At 38.5% G+C, this 27,281-nt stretch overlaps 1 protein-coding gene across 2 annotated transcripts in view; it reads left to right on the forward strand.

The window, feature by feature from the left end:
* OSBPL9 (oxysterol binding protein like 9) overlaps positions 1-27,281 on the forward strand; it is a 180,640-nt gene that overhangs the window by 50,417 nt on the left and 102,942 nt on the right. For both annotated transcript variants that reach the window (XM_059922327.1, XM_059922325.1), the window contains exon 3: positions 4,755-4,833. In XM_059922327.1, the coding sequence (XP_059778310.1) occupies positions 4,755-4,833 (79 nt within the window). The remainder of the gene's footprint in view (positions 1-4,754; positions 4,834-27,281) is intronic.

Here is a 27,281-nt window from a genome sequence, read left to right on the forward strand (position 1 = left end):
GTGTCTATTAAAATTGGCATGTGCATACCATATGACCTAGCAAATTCACTCCTAGACTGTGTCTAATAGAAATATAAGCATATATATAACAAAAGGTGAATAAGAATGTCATAGCAGCATGATTCTAATAACCTAAAACTGGAAACAACATAAATGTCCATCTGCAGTGAAACTGATAAATTGTGGATATTCATACAAAGGAGTACTATATATAGCAATAAAAATGAACAAACCATTGCTATGCAACATATTTGATGAATTTCAGAAACATTATGTTGAGTGAAAGAAGTCAGACACAGAAGAAAATATGTTGTATGAGTCCATTTGTATGGAGTTCAGAGACAGACAAAACTAATTTTTATGTTAGAACTAGTTTACCTTTGGGATGGAGGACAAGGCTAATGATTAGGGCAAGGTACAAGGAGAGCGTTTCTTCATTGAGCTTGTACAGTTATGATTTGTGTATATGTTACCTTTCAGTATAAAGTTGTTTTCAAATGATGTATGTAAAATGCTTATCATAGTGGCTGGCTCTTTACTGCCAGTTCAATAACTGGCAGTGTTAACTTTTTACTGTGGTTTAGTTCTCTGTGATGACAAGGTCTAGGGCAATGGTGTCTAGTAGAATTTACTGCAATCATTAAAATGTTCTGTGTCTGCACTGTGTAGTTCCATAGTCTCTAGCCACATGTGACTATTGAGTATTTGAAATATGACTGAGGCACTTACTTAAAATTTTACTTAATTATAATAAAAATTTAAATACCCACATGTGACTAATGGCTGTCATATTGGATATGATATGATATCCAGGTCTAGGGAATTGCCATGAGAATGAGTGAATGAAGGAGAATGGCAGTGAAGTTTATTTGAGTTGAATAAATCAAGAAACTGAGAAGCCAGAGTGTCAGATGAATTGTGTCTCTGTACATTGAAGAATGCTTAGGGTAATGGCAAGACTGGATTGGAGTGTGAGGTTGTTAAGTAGGTTCCAAAGTCTTCAAAGAAGCATTTGGATAGAGGAGGGGAAAAGTGTAATGGACCAGGAAAGAATGCTTTTTCCCATATAGGTTGTCAAAGATACTTAGGTAGAAATGTTTCTGAAGCACAGCTTAGGTAATAAAGAGCCATTGAAGGAGAGAATTTTAAGAAGGAAGTGGTCAGGGGCAGCAGCAATGCTTCGGAGTGGTGCTCTATGACAAAACTCTAGAGTAGTAAAGTGGTCATTGAAGACCTATGAGAGTGAAGCTCTCATTGAAGACCTGTGAGAGTGAAGTGGTGCAGAGGTGGGGAAGGAAGCAATTGCCGGGAGTAGATGAAAGGTTAAGGTGTGGTGTGGGCAATTTTCAGTAAGCTCCGCTGTGAAAGCAATAAGGTAGGAGGTGGTAGCTAGGGGGAGATGTGGGGTTTTGCTTTTGTTTAACAAGTGGTGGGGGATTGAACTTGAGGAAGGACATGAAAATGCGAAATTTCTTGGTGTTTTCTTTCAGCGTATGGAAGAAATGTTGAGGCTGAGTACATATAGGTTCTCTGTGGGGTGAGGAGGAAGTGGCTGGGTGATGACAGTGGAAAGGTTGGTTGGGCCAGATTTTGAACAATCTTGAATGGCATTATGAAGAAATGTTGACTTTATCTAATAGTTCATAGAGAACCAAGGAAAGTTTTAAGTATCTGAGCCTCCTGTAAGAGTCTGTGCTCTATAAATATTACTCTGGCAATAGCAAGGACTGTGGACTAAAGGTAGTCAGACTTAAAGAGACAGATTGCTTCATCAAGCGAGAAGTGATGAAAACCTGAAATAGGGCAGTAGCAATTCATAGGGTGGAGAAGAGTTGGCGAATTTGAGATTATAGTTCAGAAGTGGAATGATCACAACTTGTGGTGGTGGAATAAAGGAGAACAAGTATTAGAACTGAGAGGTTTCTCTGTGAGTTGACTAGGTCTAAACTGGTGAATTTATGTTAAGGGACCAAAAAGAAAGAACCCGAGTTTGGAATTGTGGTGAATTATATAACAGTTTTATTGAGATATAATTCACATACCATACAATTCACCCATTTAAAGTATGCAATTCAGTGTTTTTAGTGTATTCACAGAGTTGTGCAACCATCACTACAATCGATTTTAGAATTTTTTCATCACCCTATAAAGAAACTCATACCCATTAGCAGTCATTCCTCATTCTACCCCACCTCCTTCTCCAGCCCCTCAGCCCTAGGCAACCACTAACCTACTCTTGGTCTGTATGAATTTGCCTATTTTGGGCATTTCATATAAATGGAATCATACAGCATGTGGTCCTTTTTGACTAGCTTCTTTTATTTAGCATGTTTTCAAAGTTCATCCATGTAGAGATCATTTTTTGCCTTATATTATGTATACTCACCTCTTTACATGTTTGATCTCCTCTACTGGAGGCATTATTGTTATATATTTCAAGGCTGTATCTGGCACATATGCTGCATTTAGTTATGACTCAACAAATAATTGATACATCGTAAGTTAGAAGGTTAGCTCCATTAACCATGAAATTAAGTTAACCAGAATGAGTTGCTCCCACACGTGCTTACCCACTAAGGTGTGTCTTTATTTGCTGTCATGGAATAAGTAGGTACCATGCCAATGGTCTGGTTTTGCCATTAACTCTGTATGACCTTGGGTAAGTCATTATACTCTGGATACACTTTCCATATGTGAAAATGGGGATAAAAATCCCTACCCAATATGATACAGAGGAATAACTAAGGTAATTCAAGTTGATGGGATTTGGATAGAGTTGGGGTTCATCCAGACAGCCTCTGAGAAGAAATAAATACACGTTTCCCCTCCTATCTGAAAGAAGAGTGTTCTTATGAAACCTTTTGTAAGGCAAAATGGGTAAAGTGAAAAAGCAATTACCTTAGGATGCAGCTTCCTAACAGATACGCAAAATAAATAGAGGTAAAGCCCAGATGCTCACAGACACAGTTCACAGCTGTGGCAGCTTGATGCTGAGATGCTGAGTGTAGTTCCTGGGGAGGGAGCTTGACGGTTCTACTCTTGCTATTTGGCGTGAACACTGCCTCTGTAATGGCTCAGGGCAAAGCAAATGCTGAATGTGATTTTCACTTTTTGCCTGTTTTCTGGAAAATTTCCAGATTTCTTTTGGTAAGTGAAAACAGGTACAGACTTACAGTTGGGTTACATACCAATAAACCTATTGTAAATTGAAAATATCATAAGTCAAAAATGCATTTAATACACCTAGTCTACTGAGCACCATAGCTTAGGCTCACATATCTTAAACGTGCTCAGAACACTTATGTGAGCGTACAGTTGGGCTAAATCATCTCATTCAAAGCCTGTTTTATAATAAAGTGTTGAGTAGCTCGTGTAATTTATTGAATACTGTACTGAAAAACAAAATGGTTGATTAGGTACAGAATGGTTGTCCCGCCTTGTGATCACGTGGCTGACGGGGAGCTGCTGCCCAGCATCATGAGAGAGTATCACCACGTATCGCTAGCCCAGGAAGAGATCAAAATTCAGAATTCAGAGTACGGTTTCTGCTGAATGTGTATCACTTTCACACTATTGTAAAGTTGAAAAATCATAAGTCAAACCATTGTAAGTTGGAGACTGTCTATTCTAATGCAGGTCTTTCACAAAAGCAAAGTGACATGAAACGAACTTTTGGAGGGGGGGGTGGTAACCTGTAAATGTTTGCCTCTATTACCTAATCCTCCTGGGATAGGAGTAGCCTTTTTTTTCATGGGCTTAGGTATCTTGGCCCCTTAAATCCTTTCAATCCCCATTTACAAGGTCCTAGTTTTGTCTGTGGCATGCTGCTTCTTTTGTCACCAACCTGGAGCATTATACTTGTGCCATGTTCTCTAGCTATTCTCTCTGGAATACTTAAGACACTTATTTCCTAAGGACACTGACCAGTAGACTCCCTATTTTGCATAGCTTCATGTTGCTTTCCTAATTCCTGTTGTCTTAATATGCTGCATATAGTTGAATACCAAACAAAAAAGTTTAAAACCCACTCTACCCACCTTCCTGAAACAAACAACTTATAAATGCAGGCCTACCTTACCCCCCCCCCCCTCTTTTGGAGAGTTGTTCATGCTTTTATTTAGAAAACATATACGGAGTGTGTACTTGAGTGCCATGTATCAAAATAAGTAAAGTAGTCCTTGACTTCCAAGATCTTGTAGCAGTTCAGTGGGAGAAGGCAGACATAGATAATCACAGTATAATGTGGAAGCGCAGTAGCAGAGCCATGGACAGGTGGTTTTGAGAGCATACCTTGAAGAAGCCACTGGGACAGTGTTTTGAAGCAAGTGTCGCCTGGCATTTCTGAACTAACAAATATAACACAGAAGCAGCCTGATGAAGAGCACTTGTGTTCTTTGAGCCTCAGAACAACCTGGTGACTCCCATTTTAGAGAGCAATCTAAAGCTCCGAAAGGATCAGAGGCTGTCTCTTAAACACATTCTAGACTCAGCTTCTATGTTTATCCCCTCCCCCTCTACCATATCCATGCCCCTTAAGCAAGGGTAGAAAGTACCCTTGCAGAGTACTACAGTGCCCTGCCATCCGCTCGTTTAGTTCTTCCTCCTTAAGCAAAGCTAGAGCCTCAGATTCCCCTTTTCTGTGTCTAGCCTGCTTCCAGTGTCGTCGGTGCATTGAGCATTACAGGGCTGTAGCAGTAGTGAATATTGCTGATGTCATTGTTTGCCTTATTGGGATTTTGCTCTTTGTTTCACAGGGAGCTGTGATTGGTATAGACGATGAGGACGACAGCACCTTCACAATCACTGTTGATCAGAAAACCTTCCATTTCCAGGGTGAGCTGAAAGAAAAGATTCTTCCTCTTCATAGTCCCAGCTGCTTCTTTCCTTCTCTTTTGGGTTGTTTGCTAGGTGACTTGAATGGTTTTGCAACTGATCCTGCATGAACGAGTGCACAGGAACGTTCTGGACGAAGTGGTACTGCAGGTTAGGCAGGGATTTAATCGTATCTGCAGTGGATACAGATCTATTTGAAACGACTGTGGATCTGGCTGCAATTGAAAATTAAAAATTGAAACGATGAAAATCAGTGAAGGGAGAAAGTAATGGGCTGCTGCTGCTGGCTTGTGTTTGCAGAAGGTTGCTGGTCTTCTTTATCGAGGAGTGTGGCTCTGCTTCTGCATGAAAAGTCCTAAGACTGATTGTGAAGGCTGCAGTGTTTGTCCGTGTAAAACTCAAAATATAAATTAAATTGAAGCTAGTAGCAGCCTTTGGCTTAAAGGTTTTGCTTTGCTTCAAGAACTACAAGTTTGCATTCATTTCATCTGCATTTCTGCGTCTTGTCTGCCAGCCATCATTTCTCTGCCGTTATCCTTTTTATAGTTCATAACACCAAATGCCATCTGCCACTGCTATGTTTCGGCATTGCATGCTATGGTTCACCGGTAGAAAGGGTAAGGTACTAGATGATCATTCTCATTTCATCTTGCTTTGAAAACTCTAAACCAGCAAATAAAAGTCAATTTTAATGATCCTGTCCTAATGTACCTCTCATCTATTAGGAGTGCCTGTTAGCTTTGTTACTAATGTTTTTGCTATTTTGCCTCTCCGGAGTAACCTCTATTTTATGTTTAAAGCAGTCCAAGAAACTTAAAAATTGAGAATATTTGCACTTTCTTTGAACTACAAGTGACAATGCACTGTGATAGATGCTAGGCATACCAAGATAAAGAAATAGTAAATTTATAGCTTACAAATGTTTTGGTTATGAAGTCTAACAGTGACCAGATATATTATACAAGATGTTGCGACAGCTATTGTCCTTCTATACTAGGATAGTATATTGAAGTTATTTTATTTCATTGTCTTGTTTAAGAAATTGGCACATAGAAATGAAAGATCCAGCTTATATATAATAAAGACAAACCAGTGTACTCACTCGTGATATCTCTAATGCTTTTAGGAAAAAGCATTCTTAAAGTATTTATTATGTTTGGTCATATTCTTTACTCAGACTGCTATAAACTAATGATGTCCTCCTGAAATTTTCCACTACATTTAATTTCATAAAACATTTAAAATCTTATTATGAAAGCCCATGGCCTTTATTTTTAGGTTAAATATATCATGCTGCTTATAAATGAAAGCAGATAATTCCCACACTCTGAAACTCTTTACTTGAATGAAGTTGAATACTTTAATGTGTTTCAAGTAATAGCTGCTAGATGCAGGTGAAGGCTGCAGTATGGAATTCTCTCCTCTGCAGTTACTAAGGAGACATCTTCTTTGGACTTCCAGAAACTGTATTGTTTGCCTGTTTAAAGGAGAGGAGACCCAGGCCCCTAGAGCAAGGGCACCTCTACCTTCTCTGATTTAAATTATTTATGTTAAACTGACCTCCCCTTTAACACTTCCATATTTATGTGGCTTGCTTATAAAACAAGCAATTCCTTTAATGAATCATTTAAATGACAAGGATAAATGAAGTGTTATATGTATTTTTTAAATGGATACTTTTCTACTATAATAGTTATGGGAGTCTCAGGCAACATGAGATTATCTGGCTTTTGTAAAGAACTCGATAATATTCTTTCTCTATATTCTTGGCAGTAATGAGTTATTTCACATTCATAGGTCCTTGCTTATAAGAAAATGGATGAAGCTCTGTTAAAAGTTTTCAATGTCTGATAGATCTTATACTCTTGATTAGAAGTGAAAGCAAGTTTAGATGATACACATTAGCATGTGTGTAAATGTGTTGACTTTTTAAAGTTTAATATAGCAGAATTTTTGAAAGCAAGTGAAGTGTCAACTGATGCATCTATAAAACAAATTCTGCTTACTGTCAGCTCTTAAAGGGAAAGCTAGAATTTGTTCAGATACATTCATCATTTATTCAACATCTATTTTAGACATTATTCTAAGTTCTGGGGCTACAGTAGTGAACATAAAATTCCCCTCTTGGGGCATCCAGCCTGGTAGAGGAGGAAGCCAATAAACAAGATAAGTTGGTAAAATATAAGTAAATAGTGCTAAGCCTTGGGGAGAAAAAAAAAAAAAAAAGCAGGAAAGGAGGAAATGAAATAGAAGTGAGGTTGTGTGTGTGTGTGTGTGTGTGTTTGTAGGGGGGTGGTTTGAAATTTTAGATGGCCAGGGAAAGACCTGAAAGAAGTGAGGGAACAAGCTATATGGCTTTGTTGTGGGTGATGATGAAGAGTAAATCATTCCAGGCAAGGAAACAGTACGTGCAAAAGGGTGTGCCTGCCGTATTTGAAGAACAGCAAGGAGGGCAGTTCTGGTTGGAGTGCAGATAACCATGGGGGAGGATAGTGGGAGATGAGGTCTAAGAGATAACATCGTGGGAGGCCTCATATGGCACAGTAAGGATATTGAATTTTACTGAGATAAGAAGCCATATTAGAGGGTTTTGAACAGAGGAGTGGCATGATGTGATTTTTAAACAGTATCACTCTGACCACTGTTTGGAGAATAAAATGCAGGAGGCAGGAACAGAAGTAGGGAAACTAGTTAGGAGGCTATAGTAATCCAGAAGAGAGATGATGGTGGCTCCCACGTGGTAGCAGTGAGGGTAGTGAGGTAGTGGAAGTGGTCGAATTGTGCATGTGTGTGTAATCAACTTTATTGAGCTGTAATTAACATACAATAAAATGTACACTCTATAAAGTTCAATGAATATTGACAGATTTACTTACTCACATAACTGCTACCATAATCAAGATGTAGAACATTTCTATCACCCAAAAGATTCTTTTATTCTTTCAGTCAGTCTCCACTCCCAGCCTCTGGCTTCAGACAACTGCTGATCTATCATTAAAGATTAGATTTTTTTTTTTTTTTTGGAGAGTTTCACATAAATGGAATCATACAGTATGTATTCTCTTTTGTCTGGCTTTATTTTAGCTCAGTATAATGTTTTTAATATTCGTCCATCTTGTTGCATATATTGGTAGTTCCTTTTATATTGCTAAGTAGTAGTCTGTTGTTAGATATTATATTTTTTTGAAGGTTGAACTGTAGCATGTCAGAGGAAGATAGTAGTATAGGATGACACCATATTTTTGTCTTGAGCAATAAGAATGGAGTTGCCATTAACTGAGGTGGGGAAGATTGCAGGAGGAACTAGTTTGGGAGCGGCAGGTGGGCATCAGGAACTTAGCCTTGGACATACTTTAATCAAGTTCTAGCTGCCTATCAGACATCCAAATGGAGATGTCAAGTAGGCAGTTGAAGTGTGGAATTCAGGAGAAAAGTTCAGGCTGAAGAAATAAATTTGGGAATCACTGGCATATAGATGGTTTTTAAAGCTATGAGAATTTGGGAATAAGTGTAGAGAGAAAAGAGAAGAGGTCCAAGTAATGAACTCTGGAGCACTCCAACATTTATTTGGAAGACACAGAGATGAGGCAGAACTAGCAAAAGGGATTGAAAAGAAGCAACCAAAAAGGAGGAGGAAAACCAGGTGAATGTGGTACCCGGGAAGCCAAGATAGAAAGTGTTTCTAGGAGGTGAGATGCATCAGCAACTGTGTCAAATGCTCCTGATCAAGAAAGTTGAGGGCTGAGAAATGATCACAGAATTTAACAATTAAGAGTCTATTGGTAACCTTGAGAAGAGCAACTTAGAGATGAGGGTATAGACAGTGATTTCAAGTTCTGCTGTAAAGGGAAGGTGAGAAATACAGTAGTAGCTGGAGGAGGGAAATGAGATAAAGCTGAGATATCTTTTTTTAAAGATAAGAGCAATAATAGCATGTTTTAATGCTGTTGGTAGTGATTCAGTAGAGAGGGAAAAATTGATGATGCAAGAGAGAAAGGGGAGAATTACTGGATCAGTGTCCTTGAGAAGGCAAGACAGGATGGGGCCTAATACACAGGTGGGGCATTGCCTTTGGCTGGGAGCATGGACAGTTCATCCATAGTAACAAGAAAGAAAGTCAAATGTATGGAAATATATGTAGGCAGGCTATTACCCACCACCTTCATTTCCACTATGGTTTGAATCTCTAACTGACCTACATGTCCTGTATCCTGAAACATCATTTGTTAATAATTGAGAGGACTGGTGCCATGAAGAGAACAAACTTTCCTGAAACAGATAATTTTTCATTCTAATGATTCCCAGTTCTGGTAACTTGATATTTCAGAATATCTCCAGTTTTAAAGAGATGCCATAAAATTCTTTAAACAAAGTTAATTTAAATTAACTTTAGTTTTGAAAAAGAAATACTCTTTTTTTTCACCTTTAGGTAATAATTGAAATTACAATCCTAGCATGTTAGAACTTTAAAAAGGTTTGAAAACTACAGCTTCATTCTGTCATTTTTCAGAGATTAAAAAGAAAATAGTTGCCAATTCATCTTTATAAACCGGCTCTTTTCTTTTGAGCAATAGCAAAAAATGATCGCTTTTCCTATCAGTCAGCTAAAGTCGTTTGCATTTGGCTTCTTGGCTAGACATTGTGTGGAAAGCAGTTTTGGTATTAATTAGACTGGCTGTTGAGTTCAAACATTCAATGTATGTATAGTATGTGTAACTTCCTGTGCTCAGAACTGAGGGTATACAGGTTAATAAGACATGAGCCAGGAAGTTAAGGAGCTTGTAAAGAAGTATATAATGTAGTATGAAATATGCTGTAGTAGTAGAAATATGTATAGGACACTGAAATAATGGAGTGGCAAAAGAGACAATCACTCAGTGCTGCACAGAAGAGCAGAGTTTTTCTTGTTACCGAGTAATTCTTTCTAAAATAATCAAAATTTAAAATTATACTAGTTCTAAAAATTTTGAGTTGTTCAGAATTATATAATATACAAATTAAAAGTCCCCTGTCACCAGGCTCTGTCTCCCACCTCTCCCTCCTGACCTCCTCTACCTGGTAGAGTTCTGAAGATTGAACAGAAATTTACCAGGCAGATGGGTTGTTGTAGCATGTACAAAGGTATGGAAATATGATGCTACCGGGTAATGTTTGGTACCTTTAGAACAGTGGGCAGGAGATGAAGCTGTAAAGATAGTCAGAGGCCTACATCTAATATGAAAAGGTTTTATTTTTATCCTGTGTCTGTGAGGAGCCAGTGAAGCAGAGTTTTAAGCAGAGAGGAGACTGAGGAAGACAGGGGCTCTAGATAAATAGCCTTGATTGTTAAGGCCCTGAGGGGATTAAAGCATTGGTAATCGGGAAGGAGAAGAGGAAAACAGACTTGAGATTTTTAGGAGGTATTGATAAATCTTTAGGAACTGTTGATTGCTTGGAAATGGGAGGTGAGAGAATGAGAGTAGTAAACGTGTTAGTAAGGCTTGGCTTACTGTTTTGTTTGGATGTTGTCAACGTCTGAAATAGAGAATCTAAAACAGAGGTGGTGAGGGACTTATATTTGAGGTGTCTGTGAGACTCACAGGTATTGCCAGTGATGCCAATTGGATCTGAGTCTGGGCTGGAGATGGAGATTAGTGGTTATCAACATATTGCTGGAAGGTAGAATTAAAATTTGAAAAATTGAATGCCTCAGGGCTAGGCAGATAAGTAAATGAGTGAAGAGTAAAGCTGACTGAAGACTAGCAATTTAGAGAACTCATTCCCTATGAAGTGGTAGCTGCTACTTAATTTCAGACAGTTGTAGGCTTTTGGTAATGCTTGTCCAGTGTTGCTAGATCATCCAGTTTTTCAAGAGAAGCCAGAAATCCAGATTTTTTTGTGCGTGAGAGTTTGAATATGTGAGTCTTAAATCTTCAGGTTTTAAAAAACAATTATGTAGGCCAACGAAATGTATCTATGAGCTAGATAAAACCTGTGGATTTTCAGTCTGTGGTTAAAACTGTAGTAGTAGTGGGTATGAACCTCCTGGGAGATCTGAGTGAAAAGAGAGCTGAAAACCAAACCTTGGAGTGCACTAGGGTAGAACCATCAACGGGCTCAAAGGAATGATCAGAGAGGTTGGGGTGAAAGATACTAGCTTCAACCATATGAAAGTACGTACTGTTTTTATCAGTCACAAGCAGTTACATATCAGCAGTTCATATGTCTCAACCTAATAAAAGACTAAATAGTCTATAGTTCATACTAATAATTAGAAAAATACCCAGTTATTTGAATTTTACCTTCAAATAAAATTAAACCTATTTAATGCTTTAATGTATATATAAATATATATATATTTATAATGTTACTGATAGTGTATTGGAATAATAGTAATAATAATAATAATGATAGCTACATTTATCAAATGTTTATTTTATGCCAGGCACTATTCAGAGGTTTATGTAGGTTAAGCCGTTCAGTTCTCACAGCCTTATGAAGTAGGTACTATTATTGTTTTTATTTTATAGATAAGGAAACTGGGGGCCACAGACACGTGGTATATTACAGAACTTGAATTTGAACACAAACAGTTGTGCTCTAGAGCCATTCTCTTAACTGCTACAAAAAAGGTATTATAGAAATTTGTCAACTAGTTTATAATTAACTTTTATAATTTTGTCAGAAAAGGAATTAATGTAAAATATAAGGAACTTTAAATTACAGTGCAGTTTAATGCAATTAAAAAATTTTCTGATGTTATGTTCTACATGTTCCATTGCTTAGTAGAAATAGTAGCAATAGTGGTGGTAACAACTACTATTACCACTGTCTCTCTTATAAACTAGGCACTGTGTTCAACAGGCAATGTGCATTACTTCCATAATTCCTAAACTCCACAATGAGGTAGTTATATTTCTAGTTTAAGAGTCAGAAAAACTGTTTCAGAGAAGTTAAGTGCCCAGGATTAGTAGATTGTGCCCAGGTCTGTCTAGATCAGTAGTTCTTGAAGTGTGGTCCCAGACCGGCCAGATCAGCATCACCTGGGAACTTGTTAGAAACACAGAATCTCTGGCTGAGCCCCAGACTTGCTGAATCAGAAACTCTGGAATGAGCCCTCTCTAGTGATTCTGACACACACTAAAGTTTGACAACCATTGATCTGGATCCAGTGGTATCACATTGTTATTCCACTCTACTCTCATAACCTTATACATTAGATGGAAGTATCCCCAATTTATATATGAGAGAAGTGAGACACAGAGAGACAAGGATCCTGGCCTTGATCTTAGGTCATCTTTTACTATGTCCTAACCTACACAGAAGGGGTGTCTTGCCTTAAGTAAACCTGGTATGTGAAAAAATCTAAATTTTTTAAAGATGAAAATTAGGGATATGTGTATGATTAGTTCTTCATAAAATAATCCTTTACTTTCAAAGGACTTTAATGAAGACATCTTTTAATCAGTGTGTTCTCCAAAATGATTTCAATATGAAATTTGTTTGCAAATTTATTTGGGTATACTTTTTTTTTTTTTTTAAGATTTATTGATTGATTGATTGATTGATTGATTGCTATGTTGGGTCTTCGTTTCTGTGCGAGGGCTTTCTCTAGTTGCGGCAAGTGGGGGCCACTCTTCATCGCAGTGCGCGGGCCTCTCACTATCGTGGCCTCTCTTGTTGCGGAGCACAGGCTCCAGACGCGCAGGCTCAGTAGTTGTGGCTCACGGGCCTAGTTGCTCCGCGGCATGTGGAATCCTCCCAGACCAGGGCTCGAACCCGTGTCCCCTGCATTAGCAGGCAGATTCTCAACCACTGCGCCACCAGGGAAGCCCTATTTGGGTATACTTTTAAAGCAATACAAGTTGCATAAGACAAAATACAACATTTTTAGACACTAAAAAATGTTTAAATTAGAAGAAACTTTAGAAACTGTGTAAGTCTTAGCGGAAGTCATCTGTGGTTGGGCTGATAGCTGACCTTTTCAACTCAGTCCATTAGAGCTCGCTCATTTATTAAAATGCAAAATTACTACAAACCAGCCCAGTGGTGAAGGAAAGTGTTTAATTCAGCATTAATCATTTAGAAGAATAGACAGTACATCATTAGACTAACTTGTGGTTGCAGGCAGAAGTAAACAGATTCCATTATCTTTTGTTGACTACTGACTTAAAAAAAAATTTCCATCTGCAGTTTTGTATTTTTTATTTTTATATGATAACCCCTCAAAACAAAATAATCATTTACAGACTTTCTGTAAGGGAATAAGTCAGCTATAACTAATTCTGTAATTAGGTGTTATAATTTCAGTAGGCGTTAAGTGGAGAAATGCTACTGAATTCATTTATTGGGAGTTTGTTGTGTTATTGTAGGAGGATTGGACCTCAGTTGGTGTACCTTTCTTCTTCTTAATTTGCTTTCTGTTCAGGATCCTCCCTGAATATCTGAAATTATAATTTATCCAAATTTAACCAATTGTGGACTGTTTGGCTTACTGAGTAGTCAGGATTAGAGTGGCTATATAATTTTATTTTCTGTTAGTTATTTACATTTTATCCCACTATTTCTTTTTTTATAACTTCCTTTTTATTTATTTATTTATTTTTTTGGCTGCGTTGGGTCCTCGTCGCTGCGTGCAGGCTTTCTCTAGTTGTGGCGAGTGGGGGCTACTCTTCGCTGTGGTGCGCAGGCTTCTCATTGTGGTGGCTTCTCTTGTTGCAGAGCATGGGCTCTGGGCACGTGGGCTTCAGTAGTTGTGGCGCTCAGGCTCAGTAGTTGTGGCTTACAGGCTTTAGGGCGTGCAGGCTTCAGTAGTTGTGGCGTGTGGGCTCAGTAGTTGTGGCTTGCAGGCTCTAGAGCACAGGCTCAGTAGTTGTGGCGCACGGGCTTAGTTGCTCCACGGCATGTGGGATCTTCCCAGACCAGGGATCGAACTTGTGTCCCCTGCATTGGCAGGCGGATTTTTAACGGCTGTGCCACCAGGGAAGTCCCCTTTTTTATAATTTCTAAGTAGTAAAATTAATAACTGCTCACTGTAGAAATTGGGAAAATATAGAGTAGTATAAAGGTGATACTAATAATCACCCATAATCCTACAACCCAAAGATAATTATTAGTAACATGCTTGTGGATTTCCTTCTGATATTTCAGTTGTTTGTGTGTGTGTTTGTGTGTGAATTTTATAAAATTGAGTCATTCCGTGTAAATAAATTTCCATACTTTCAATTTTAAATATTATATCATGAACATTTCCACATGACACTGAATGTTCTAAGAAAATATGATTTTTAATAGTTACGTAATATACCATTTTATGAATAGACATACTTAACCATTAACCTATATTGTACAGGTTTTTCTCTATGTTACATAATACTGTGTTGAACATCCTTGTACATAAATCTTCAACCAAATCTCTGTTTAGCTTAGGACAGATAGATTCATAAAAGATTTGTCATAACAAAAGACATAAATATTTTTAATATTCCTGAAACAGCCTTCCCCTGTAGCTTTCAAGGGAGATTGTCAGTTTATACTCCCCTCTTCTTCATCAAACCCTTCATCAGCATTTAGCATTATAATTTTAGAAGAATGCCAACCCAGTGTCCTCTTCTCAAGAATATTTTTAATGTGTTTATTTCTTATTTGGTGAATCACTCATTCTTTTTTTGTTTTGTTTTTCAGTTCACTTATTTTAATTGCACTTAAGTTTTTTTTTTCTGCTTTCCATTCATTTATTCTTTATATTATTATTATTTTTTTAAACATCTTTACTGGAGTATAATTGCTTTACAATGGTCTATCTGTTTCTGCTGTATAACAAAGTGAATCAGCTATACGTATACATATATCCCCGTATCCCCTCCCTCTTGCAGGAATCATTTGTATTTAGAAAGGATTCTTAGAAAATCTTTTCTAAGAATCCATTGTATTTCTTCAGTGTCGGTTGTTACTTCTTACAAAAGCACAACCTGAGACTGAACCAGTTGTTACTTCTCCTTTTTCATTTCTAATTCTCTTGATTTGAGTCTTCTCTCTTTTTTGCTTGATGAGTCTGGCTAGTGGTTTATCAATTTTGTTTATCAGCTCAAAGAACCAGCTTTTAGTTTTATTGATCTTTGCTATTGTTTCCTTCATTTCTTTTTTAAAAATTTTTAAAATTTTACATTTTTTCAACATCTTTATTGGAGTGTAATTGCTTTACAATGGTGTGTTAGTTTCTGCTTTATAACACAGTGAATCAGCTATACATATACATATATCCCCATGTCTCCTCCCTCTTGCATCTCCCTCGCACCCTCCCTATCCCACCCCTCTAGGTGGTCACAAAGCACCAAGCTGAGCTCCCTGTGCTATGCAGCTGCTTCCCACTAGCTATCTATTTTACATTTAGTAGTGTGTATATGTCCATGCCACTCTCTCACTTCGTCCCAGCTTACCCTTCCCCCTCCCCATGTCCTCAAGTCCATTCTCTACGTCTGCGTCTTTATTCCTGTCCTGCCCCTAGGTTCTTCAGAACCATTTTTTTTTTAAGGTTCCATATATATGTGTTAGCATACAGTATGTGTTTCTCTCTTTCTGACTTACTTCACTCTGTATGACAGACTCTAGGTCCATCCACCTCACTACAAATAACTCAATTTCATTTCTTTTTATGGCTGAGTGATATTCCATTGTATGTATGTGCCACATCTTCTTTATCCATTCATCTGTCGATGGACACTTAGGTTGCTTCGATCTCCTGGCTATTGTAAGTAGAGCTGCAGTGAACATTGTGGTACATGACTCTTTTTGAATTATGGTTTTCTCAGGGTATATGCCCAATAGTGGGATTTCTGGGTCGTATGGTAGTTCTATTTTTAGTTTTTTAAGGAACCTCCATACTGTTCTCCATAGTGGTGGTATCAGTTTACATTCCCACCAACAGTGCAAGAGGGTTCCCTTTTCTCCACACCCTCTCCATCATTTACTGTTTGTAGATTTTTTGATGATGGCCATTCTGACTGGCGTGAGGTGATACCTCATTGTAGTTTTAATTTGCATTTCTCTAGTGATTAGTGATGTTGAGCATCCTTTCATGTGTTTGTTGGCAATCTGTATATCTTCTTTGGAAAAATGTCTGTTTAGGTCTTCTGCCCATTTTTGGATTGGGTTTTTTTTTTTTTGATATTGAGCTGCATGAGCTACTTGTAAATTTTGGAGATTAATCCTTTGTCAGTTACTTCATTTGCAAATATTTTCTCCCATTCTGAGGGTTGTCTTTTCATCTTGTTTATGGTTTCCTTTGCTGTGCAAAAGCTTTTAAGTTTCATTAGGTCACATTTGTTTATTTTTGTTTTTATTTCCCTTTCTCTAGGAGGTGGGTCAGAAAGGATCTTGCTGTGATTTATGTCATAGAGTGTTCTGAGTTTTATAGTGTCTGGCCTTACATTTAGGTCTTTAATCCATTTTGAGTTTATTTTTGTGTATGGTGTTAGGGAGTGTTCTAATGTCATTCTTTTACATGTAGCTGTCCAGTTTCCCCAGCACCACTTATTGAAGAGACTGTCTTTTCTCCACTGTATATTCTTGCCTCCTTTATCAAAGATAAGGTGACCATATGTGCGTGGGTTTATCTCTGGGCTTTCTATCCTGTTCCATTGATCTATATTTCTGTTTTTGTGCCAGTACCATACTGTCTTGATTACGGTAGCTTTATAGTATAGTCTGAAGTCTGGGAGCCTGATTCCTCCAGCTCTGTTTTTCTTTCTCAAGATTGCTTTGGCTATTCGGGATCTTTTGTGTTCCATACAAATTGTAAAATTTTTTGTTCTAGTTCTGTGAAAAATGCCATTGGTAGTTTGGTAGGGATTGCATTGAATCTGTAGATTGCTTTGGGTACTATAGTCATTTTCACAATGTTGATTCTTCCAATCCTAGAACATGGTATATCTGTCCATCTGTTTGTATCATCTTTAATTTCCTTCATCATTGTCTTATAGTTTTCTGCATACAGATCTTTTGTCTCCTTAGGTAGGTTTATTCCTAGGTATTTTATTCTTTTTGTTGCAGTGGTAAATGGGAGTGTTTCCTTAATTTCTCTTTCAGATTTTTCATCATTAGTATATAGGAATGCAAGAGATTTCTGTGCATTAATTTTGTATTCTGCTACTTTACCAAATTCATTGATTAGCTCTAATAGTTTTCTGGTAGCATCTTTAGGATTCTTTATGTATACTATCATGTCATCTGCAAACAGTGACAGCTTTACTTCTTCTTTTCCGGTTTGGATTCCTTTTATTTCTTTTTCTTCTCTGATTGCTGTGGCTAAAACTTCCAAAACTATGTTGAATAATAGTGGTGAGAGTGGACAACCTTGTCTTGATCCTGATCTTAGAGGAAGTGGTTTCAGTTTTTCACCATTGAGAACGATGTTGGCTGTGGGTTTGTCATGTATGGCCTTTATGATGTTGAGGTAAGTTCCCTCTATGCCTACTTTCTGGAGGGTTTCTATCATAAATGGGTGTTGAATTTTTTTGAAAGCTTTTTCTGCATCTATTGAGATTATCATATGGTTTTAACTTTCAATTTTTTAATATGCTGTATCACATTGATTGATTTGCGTATATTGAAGAATCCTTGCATTCCTGGGACAAACCCCACTTGATCATGGTGTATGATCCTTTTTATGTGCTGTTGGATTCTGTTTGCTAGTAGTTTGTTGAGGATTTTTGCATGTATGTTCATCAGTGATATTGGCCTGTAGTTTTCTTTCTTTGTGACATCTGGGTCTGGTTTTGGTGTCAGGGTGATGGTGGCCTCGTAGAATGAGTGCGGGAGTATTCCTACCTCTGCTATATTTTGGAAGAGTTTGAGAGGGATAGGTGTTAGCTCTTCTCTAAATGTTTGATAGAATTCACCTGTGAAGCCATCTGGTCCTGGGCTTTTGTTTGTTGGAAGATTTTTAATCACAGTCTCAATTTCAGTGCTTGTGATTGGTCTGTTATATTTTCTGTTTCTTCCTGGTTCAGTCTCGGAAGGTTGTGCTTTTCTAAGAATTTGTCCATTTCTTCCAGGTTGTCCATTTTATTGGCATATAGTTGCTTGTAGTATTCTCTCATGATCCTTTGTATTTCTGCAGTGTCAGTTGTTACTTCTCCTTTTTCATTTCTAATTCTATTTTTTTCTTGATGAGTCTGGCTAATGGTTTATCAATTTTGTTTATCTTCTCAAAGAACCACCTTTTAGTTTTATTGATCTTTGCTTTTGTTTCCTTCATTTCTTTTTCAGTTAGTTCTGATCTGATCTTTATGATTTCTTTCCTCTGCTAACTTTCGGGTTTTTGTGTTCTTCTTTCTCTAATTGCTTTAGGTGTAAGGTTAGGTTGTTTATTTGAGAGGTTTCTTGTTTCTTGAGATAGGATTGTATTGCTATAAACTTCCCTCTTAGAACTGCTTTTGCTGCATCCCATAGGTTTTGGGTCGTCGTGTTTTCATTGTCATTTGTTTGTAGGTTTTTTTTGATTTCCTCTTTGATTTCTTCAGTGATCTCTTGGTTATTTAGTAGCATATTGTTTAGCCTCCATGTGTTTGTATTTTTTACAGTTTCTTTCCTGTAATTGATATCTAGTCTCATACCATTCTGGTTGCAAAAGGTACTTGATACTATTTCAGTTCTCTTAAATTTACCAAGGCTTGATTTGTTACCCAAGATATGATCTAGCCTGGAGAATGTTCTTTGAGCACTTGAGAAGAAAGTGTATTCTGTTGTTTTTGGATGGAATGTCCTATAAATATTAAGTCCATCTTGTTTAATGTATCATTTAAAGCTTATGTTTCCTTATTTATTTTCATTTTGGATGATCTGTCCATTGATGAAAGTGGGGTGTTAAAGTTCCCTACTATGATTGTGTTACTGTCGATTTCCCCTTTTATGGCTGTTAGCATTTGCCTTATGTATTGAGGTGCTCCTATGTTGGGTGCAAAAATATTTACAATTGTTATATCTTCTTCTTGGATTGATCCCTTGATCATTAGGTAGTGTCCTTCTTTGTCTCTTGTAATAGTCTTTATTTTAAAGTCTGTTTTGTCTGATATGAAAATTGCTACTCCAGCTTTCTTTTGGTTTCCATTTGCATGGAATATCTTTTTCCATCCCCTCACTTTCAGTCTGTATGTGTCTCTAGGTCTAAAGTGGGTCTCTTGTAGACAGCATATATATGGGTCTTGTTTTTGTATCCATTCAGCCAGTCTACGTCTTTTGGTTGGAGAATTTAATCCATTTACATTTAAGGTAATTATCGATATGTATGTTCCTATGACCATTTTCTTAATTGTTTTGGGTTTGTTTTTGTAGGTCCTTTTCTTCTCTTGTGTTTCCCACTTAGAGAAGTTCCTTTAGCATTTGTTGTAGAGCTGGTTTGGTGGTGCTGAATTCTCTTAGCTTTTGCTTGTCTGTAAAGCTTTTGATTTCTCCATCAAATCTAAATGAGATCCTTGCCAGGTAGAGTAATCTTGGTTGTAGGTTCTTCCCTTTCATCACTTTAAGTATATCATGCCACTTCCTTCTGGCTTGCAGAGTTTCTGCTGAGAAATCAGCTGTTAACCTTATGGGAGTTCCCTTGTATGTTATTTGTCGTTTTTCCCTTGCTGCTTTCAATATTTTTTCTTTGTATTTAATTTTTGATAGTTTGATTAATATGTGTCTTTGCCTGTTTCTCCTTGGATTTATCCTGTATGGGACTCTCTGCGCTTCCTGGACTTGAGTGACTATTTCCTTTCCCATAGTAGGGAAATTTTCACCTATTATCTCTTCAAATATTTCCTCAGTCCCTTTCTTTTTCTCTTCTTCTTCTAGGACCCCTATAATTCGAATGTTAGTGCATTAAATCTTGTCCCAGAGGTCTCTGAGACTGTCCTCAATTCTTTTCATTCCTTTTTCTTTATTCTGCTCTGTGGTAGTGACTTCCACTATTTTATCTTCCAGGTCACTTATCCGTTCTTCTGCCTCAGTTATTCTGCTATTGATTCCTTCTAGAGAATTTTAAATTTCATTTATTGTGTGGTTCATCATTGTTTGTTTGCTCTTTAGTTCTTCTAGGTCCTTGTTAAATGTTTCTTGTATTTTCTCCATTCTATTTCCAAGATTTTTGGATCATCTTTGCTATCATTACTCTGAATTCTTTTTCAGGTAGACTGCCTGTTTCCTCTCCATTTGTTTGGTCTGGTGGGTTTTTACCTTGCTCCTTCATCTGCTGCATATTTCTCTGTCTTCTCATTTTGCTTAACTTACTGTGTTTAGGGTCTCGTTTTTGCAGGCTGCAGGTACATAGTTCCCTTTTTTTTTTTTTTGGTGTCTGCCCCCAGTGGGTAAGGTTCGTTCAGTGGGTTGTGTAGGCTTCTTGGTGGAGGGGACTGGTGCCTGTGTTCTGGTGGATGAGGCTGGATCTTGTCTTTCTGGTCGGCAGGACCGCATCCAGTGGTGTGTTTTGGGGTATCTGTGAACTTATTATGATTTTAGGCAGCCTCTCTGCTATTGGGTGGGGTTGTGTTCCCGTCTTGCTAGTTGTTTGGCATGGGGTGTCCAGCACTGGAGCTTTCTGGTCTTTGAGTGGTGCTGGGTCTTAGCGTTGAGATGGAGATCTCTGGGAGAGCTTTCGCCATTTGATATTACGTGGAGCCAGGAGGTTTCTTTTGGACCAGTGTCCTGAATTCGGCTCTCCCACCTCAGAGGCACAGGTCTGACACCCCGTTGGAGCACCAAGACCCTGTCAGCCACATGGCTCAGAAGAAAAGGGAGAAGAAAAAAAGAAAGAAAGAAAAAGAAATAAATAAAATAAAGTTATTAAAATAAAAAATAAAAATAGTATTTTTAAAATTAAGAAATAAAAAAGTAATAAAAAGAAAAAGAAGAGAGCAACGAAACCAATAAACAAATCCACCAATGATAAGAAGCACTAAAATCTATACTAAGATAAACAGAAAAAGCAGAAACTAGTCAGTCGCATACAGCAAACCCCAAGTCTACAGTTGCTCCCAAAGTCCACTGCCTCAATTTTGGGTTGATTAATTGTCATTCAGGTATTCCACAGATGCAGGGTACATCAAGTTGACTGTGATGATTTAATCTGCTGCTCCTGAGGCTGCACAGAGAAATTCCCCTTTCTCTTCTTTGTTCGCACAGCTCCTGGGGTTCAGCCTTGGATTTGGCCCCGCATCTGCATGTAGCTCGCCCTCTGGCGTCTGTTCTTCCCCTGGACAGGAGGGGGTTAAAGGAGTGGCTGATTAGGGGGCTCTGGCTCACTGACGCTGGGGGGAGGGAGGGGTATGGAATGTGGGGCGAGCTTGCAGCAGCAGAGGCCAGTGTGACATTGCAGCAGCCTGGGGTGTGCCATGTGTTCTCCCGGGGAAGTTGTCCCTGAATCCCGGGACCCTGGAAGTGGTGGGCTGCATAGGCTCCCGGGAGGGAAGGTGTGGATAGTGATTCTTGGTGGCTTGCACACAGGCTTCTTGGTGGCTGCGGTAGCAGCCTTAGCATTTCATGCCTGTCTCTGGTGTCCACGCTGAGAGCCATGGCTCGTGCCCATCCCTGGAGCTCGTTTAGGCAGTGCTCTGAATCCCCTCTCCTCGCACATCCCGAAACAATGGTCTCTTGCCTCTTAGGCAGTTCCAGACTTTTTCCCGGACTCCCGCCCAGCTAGCTGTGGCGCACTAGCCCCCTTCAGGCTGTGTTCACGCAGCCAACCCCAGTCCTCTCCCTGGGAACTGACCTCTGAAGCCCCAGCCTCAGCTCCCAGCCCCCACCCGCCCCGGCAGGTGAGCACACAAGCCTCTTGGGCTGGTGAGTGCTGCTCAGCAGCGATCCTCTGTGCGGGAATCTCTCTGCTTTGCCCTCCGCACCCCTGCTGCTGTGCTCTCCTCCGTGGCTCCGAAGCTTCACCGCCGACCACCCCCCATCTCTGCCATTGAAGGGACTTCCTAGTGTGTGGAAACTTTTCCTCCTTCACAGCTCCTTCCCAGAGGTGCAGGTCCTGTCCCTATTCTTTTGTCTGTGTTTTTTCTTTTTTCTTTTGCCCTACCCAGGTATGTGGGGAGTTTCTTGCCTTTTGGGAAGTCTGAGGTCTTCTGCCACAGTTCAGTAGGTGTTCTGTAGGAGTTGTTCCACATGTAGATGTATTTTTGATGTATTTGTGGGGAGGAAGGTGATCTCCATGTCTTACTCCTCCACCGTCTTGAAGTGTAATCCTGCTTCGCTCATTCTTTTGTCCATGTTTTTGTTGTTGTTGGTGTGCTCATGCTTTTCTTATACCCTTCTTTTTGAAAGGGAATAGGGAATAGTCTTAGACTCATTCATTAACCATACTATCTAAAATTGCTGATATATATTGTTAAGTAATCTTTTTACCCAAGTTGGAACCCATTGCTGGTAGGTATTATTGTGAAGAGTAAGTGTAGATATATAAAGAAAAGCATTTCCCTACTTTAGTATATAATGTGTAAATGAAAATATGGATGGAAGTAAACTGAGTTGAACAAAGACTTGCAGGGTATAAGGGGGATGTATTCTCATGACATACTACAAAGTCCTTAATGACACCTTGCCTTTTAGACATAATATTTATTCTTAAGATATATTTGTACATTTTATACCTTTCCTTTAAAAATGAATGAATAGGCAATGGACTAAAGTCTTAGGGGCCAAAGTCTAAGGAGTGTCCTATTAATCATAAAGATTTACTGTTTACAGCATGCCTAATGATTTCTCAGTTTTATTATGTTTATAAAATTTATGTTAATTGTCAGTCCTATTGGCACTTTAATTTTTCTGTTTTTCTACTAATTAAAAGAATGGTAGAATAGAATGCAAAGTACATTAAAATGGTTGCATGAGCACTGCTCTTCCAGTGGAGATGGTGATGCTACAGGAACTAAATTGTTGCCTGGCAGGCTTTGCGTGATGTGTTGGCACAAAATGTCTGCTTGTTGATTGATAATAGAAAATTCAAACTTTTCTCTGAGGAGTCAGTGTACAAGAAAGTACAGGTTATATGAAGGTTGAATAGGCAAGTACTGCTTATGTAAAATGCCATCTCATACCTCAGGAAAACTTGGGGACTCAAAACTGACTTAGGGGACATTGAAGCATTAAATTATATGCACTTATAATAGCAGTTCAGGGAAGGGAATTACAATGATAATTAGATTTTCCATGTTTTTCAAACTTTTAATAAAAGCATATTACATATGCAACCTTATTTAGAAGCCCAAATGTGAGGCAGAAAAAAGTACAGTTGCTCTGCTTGAAGTCAGAAGGTTGAGGGCCTAGAGCCCTGCCCTAGGCAGCCCCTAGGCACTTTGGGAAAATACCAGTATTCAATTTATTTCATCCATTCTTTCTTTTTATTCATTCATTCATTCATTTTTATTATCAACAAATATTTGCGTGCTTATTGTATACCGGGTACTAGCCTAGTTCCTGAGTGTAAAGTAGTGAGCAAGGTAAGTGCCTATCCTTAAGGGTCTCACATTTTGAAAATAATTATTCTAGAGGAAGCTTCCTGGTTGCACACTTTCAGGTAGTTCTCTGACCCCAGGTTAAATATCCATGAGTTAAAGTGCTATCTTTTAGTAGGGCCTAGACTGCATTCACCCTTGGTTTTACTTTAAGATAGATAACTAGCTGGTGAATTCTCTAAGAAAATACTCACTTCTGCCAGGGTCATCTTTGGCCTTTCAACCTCCTTTATTAACTATACTTGCAGTTTATGAACATTCATTCTCGTGATCATGATGCTTTAATCAATGTACTCCACATGTAACATTGGTTCAGCATATAAATTCAAGTTGTGTTTCATCATTGCATTTTCTTTTTTTTTTTTAATTAATTTATTTTTGTCTGTGTTGGGTCTTCGTTGCTGCGCGCGGGTTTTCTCTAGTTGTGGCGGGCGGTGGCTACTCTTCATTGTGATGCACGTGCTTCTCATTGCCATGGCTTCTCTTGTTGCAGAGCACGGGCTCTAGGTGCACAGGCTCAGTAGTTGTGGCATGTGGGCTCTAGAGCACAGGCTCAGTCGATGTGGTACACGGACTTAGTTGCTCCTCAGCATGTGGGATCTTCCTGGACCAGGGATCAAACCTGTGTCCCCTGCATTGGCAGGCAGATTCTTAACCACTGTGCCAACAGGGAAGTCACTCATCATTGCATTTTCTTAGTATTAAATTTGGAGGACCCTAAGACAGTTTTGACTAATACCCCAGAAAAAAGAATTAGAATTCAGATAAACTGTAAAGAAGCTGCATCTTTGCTGGGTTGCTGGCTTTAATGAGGATATCTGCTTTGGGTGGGACTGCCTAGTGGGTGGAATTAGGGGATCACATAAAAAAAAATTTGAGCTGAGCCCTTGTATATGGGTGATTTAAGCCAAGTGGGGGTGGGTGTCAATGGGATTTTTTTTTTTTTTTATCTTGGAGAGAATGACTGGAAATCTTTTCTGGAGGTGATTATATTCTAGAAGTGAGCCTCTGACGAATAAAAGAAGGGAGTGGGGTAGAGAGGAAGAAGACACTAAGAGTGCAGTTAATGTGATGCTAGGCACTGTAATCCTCGTGTGCCCCCCCCCACACATGTTTATAAGATAGGTATTTTTATTCCCATTTTACAGATAAGGAAACTAAGGCTTGGAGAAGTTTTTATCCAAGGTACCACATATGGGAGGTGGCTGAGCCAGAATTCAAGCCCATGCCATCTTCATTACGCAGCACTGTTTCTCCATGACTTTCTTCCTTTCTTACTCTTAGCCACACGGACTTCTCTTTTCACCATGCCTTAGCCTCTTTGCAGCTCTAGCTTCACTGCTGTTTTCTCTTCTTCTAAACAGTACAGTATGCTTCCTACTCTGACAGTAGTTAGGGTTTTCATGCTATCAGGTTGTCATAGTTTCTCCTGTGCTCAGTGTGTATCCAAGTTGCTAGTTGTCACTGGCAGGGGCCCAGCTGAAGCAAGGGAACCGGGACATTGGTCAGAATAGACTGGTGTGAGTCATGGCATGAAGTGTGAGGTGAGCAGTCTGTCACCAAGTGTGAGGGAGGCTTGGAAGACTGGCTGAAGAAAGGCTCAGGAATGTTGCCTGTATGGATTTTTTTTTTTTAATCTATCTATTTTATTTATTTATTTTTGGCTGCGTTGGGTCTTCATTACTGCGTGCGGGCTTTCTCTAGTTGCGATGAGCAGGGGCTACTCATTGCAGTGGCTTCTCTTGTTGCGGAGCACGGGCTATACGTGCACAGGCTTCAGTAGTTGTGGCACGCAGGCTCAGTAGTTGTGGCTCACGGGCTCTAGAGCGCAGGCTCAGCAGTTGTGACCCACAGGCTCAGTTGCTCCGCAGCATGTGGGATCCTCCCGGGCCAGGGTTCAAACCCATGTCCTCTGCATTGGCAGGCGGATTTTTAACCACTGTGCCACCAGGGAAGTCCCCCTGTATGGATTTAAAGGCAGGGAGTCAAACAGGTATTGACATGTACCCTGTTTAACTTTACTCCAGAGTTGTTTCTTTTTTTTTTTTTTTTTTGGGGGGGGATTTTTTTTTTTTTAATTCAGACAGAAAGTCACAAAAATTATACTCATCCTCATCAGTTCACTCAGTCCCATGTAATTAATTTTTTTTTATCTTGATCTTTTGTTAGCACTTTTATGAGTTCATCAGTTTTTCATTAGAGTTCTGAAAATGCTTATTCATTCAGTTCAGCAGTACAGTCAGTTACCAGAAACCTGTACTTGTCAGAGTCTTTTCCATGAATTTCTTGAAGATGAAAGCCTTTTATAGGAACATATTTGCAAAAGCATCAGAGTACACCCAGAACTGTCTGTAAATGACAAAAGACTTAAAAATGACCACTGTTAAAGATTTGATGAAAGTTCATAATAATGCAGTTGACAAGAAAATTAGTTATTTCTGAGATATACATTTTAAAGTAATAACTAGGATTATTACTTATAACATTATACCAGAACATATAAGATTTTTAGAAATTTCATGTAATGTCTGAAACATTTATATTAACATATTTCCATACATATTTCCATACAAATACAAATATAAGATTTTTAGAAATTTCATATAATGTCTGAAACATTTATATTAACATATTTCCATACAAATATAAATATAAGATTTTTAGAAATTTCATGTAATGTCTGAAACATTTATATTAACATATTTCCATACAAATAACCCAATGAAAGTTTAGTATTAGTTGTTTTGTTTGTTTGTTTTTTTATACTGCAGGTTCTTATTAGGCATCAATTTCATACACATCAGTGTATACATGTCAATCCCAATCGCCCAATTCAGCACACCACCATCCCCACCCCACCGCAGTTTTCCCCCCTTGGTGTCCATATGTCCATTCTCTACATCTGTGTCTCAACTTCTGCCCTGCAAACCGGCTCATCTGTACCATTTTTCTAGGTTCCACATACATGCATTAATATACGATATTTGTTTTTCTCTTTCTGACTTACTTCACTCTGTATGACAGTCTCTAGATCCATCCACTTCTCAACAAATGACTCAATTTCGTTCCTTTTTATGGCTGAGTAATATTCCATTGTATATATGTACCACATCTTCTTTATCCATTCGTCTGTTGATGGGCATTTAGGTTGCTTCCATGACCTGGTTATTGTAAATAGTGCTGCAATGAACATTGGGGTGCATGTGTCTTTTTGAATTACGGTTTTCTCTGGGTATATGCCCAGTAGTGGGATTGCTGGGTCATATGGTAATTCTATTTTTAGTTTTTTAAGGAACCTCCATATTGATCTCCATAGTGGCTGTATCAATTTACATTGCCACCAACAGTGCAAGAGGGTTCCCTTTTCTCCACACCCTCTCCAGCATTTGTTGTTTGTAGATTTTCTGATGATGCCCATTCTAACAGGAGTGAGGTGATACCTCATTGTAGTTTTGATTTGCATTTCTCTAATAATTAGTGATGTTGAGCATCTTTTCATGTGCTTCGTGGCCGTCTGTATGTCTTCTTTGGAGAAATGTCTATTTAGGTCTTCTGCCCATTTTTGGATTGGGGTGTTTGTTTCTTTAATATTGAGCTGAATGAGCTGTTTATATATTTTGGAGATTAATCCTTTGTCCGTTGATTCGTTTGCAAATATTTTCTCCCATTCTGAGGGTTGTCTTTTCGTCTTGTTTATGGTGTCCTTTGCTGTGCAAAAGCTTTGAAGTTTCATTAGGTCCCATTTGTTTATTTTTGTTTTTATTTCCATTACTCTAGGAGGTGGATCAAAAAAGATCTTGCTGTGATTTATGTCAAAGAGTGTTCTTCCTATGTTTTCCTCTAAGAGTTTTATAGTGTCCAGTCTTATATTTAGGTCTCTAATCCATTTTGAGTTTATTTTTGTGTATGGTGTTAGGGAGTATTCTAATTTCATTCTTTTATATGTAGCTGTCCAGTTTTCCCAGCACCACTTATTGA

The sequence above is a fragment of the Balaenoptera ricei genome, chromosome 1 (assembly GCF_028023285.1).
Source record: "Balaenoptera ricei isolate mBalRic1 chromosome 1, mBalRic1.hap2, whole genome shotgun sequence".
Classification (NCBI taxonomy): Eukaryota; Metazoa; Chordata; class Mammalia; order Artiodactyla; family Balaenopteridae; genus Balaenoptera; species Balaenoptera ricei.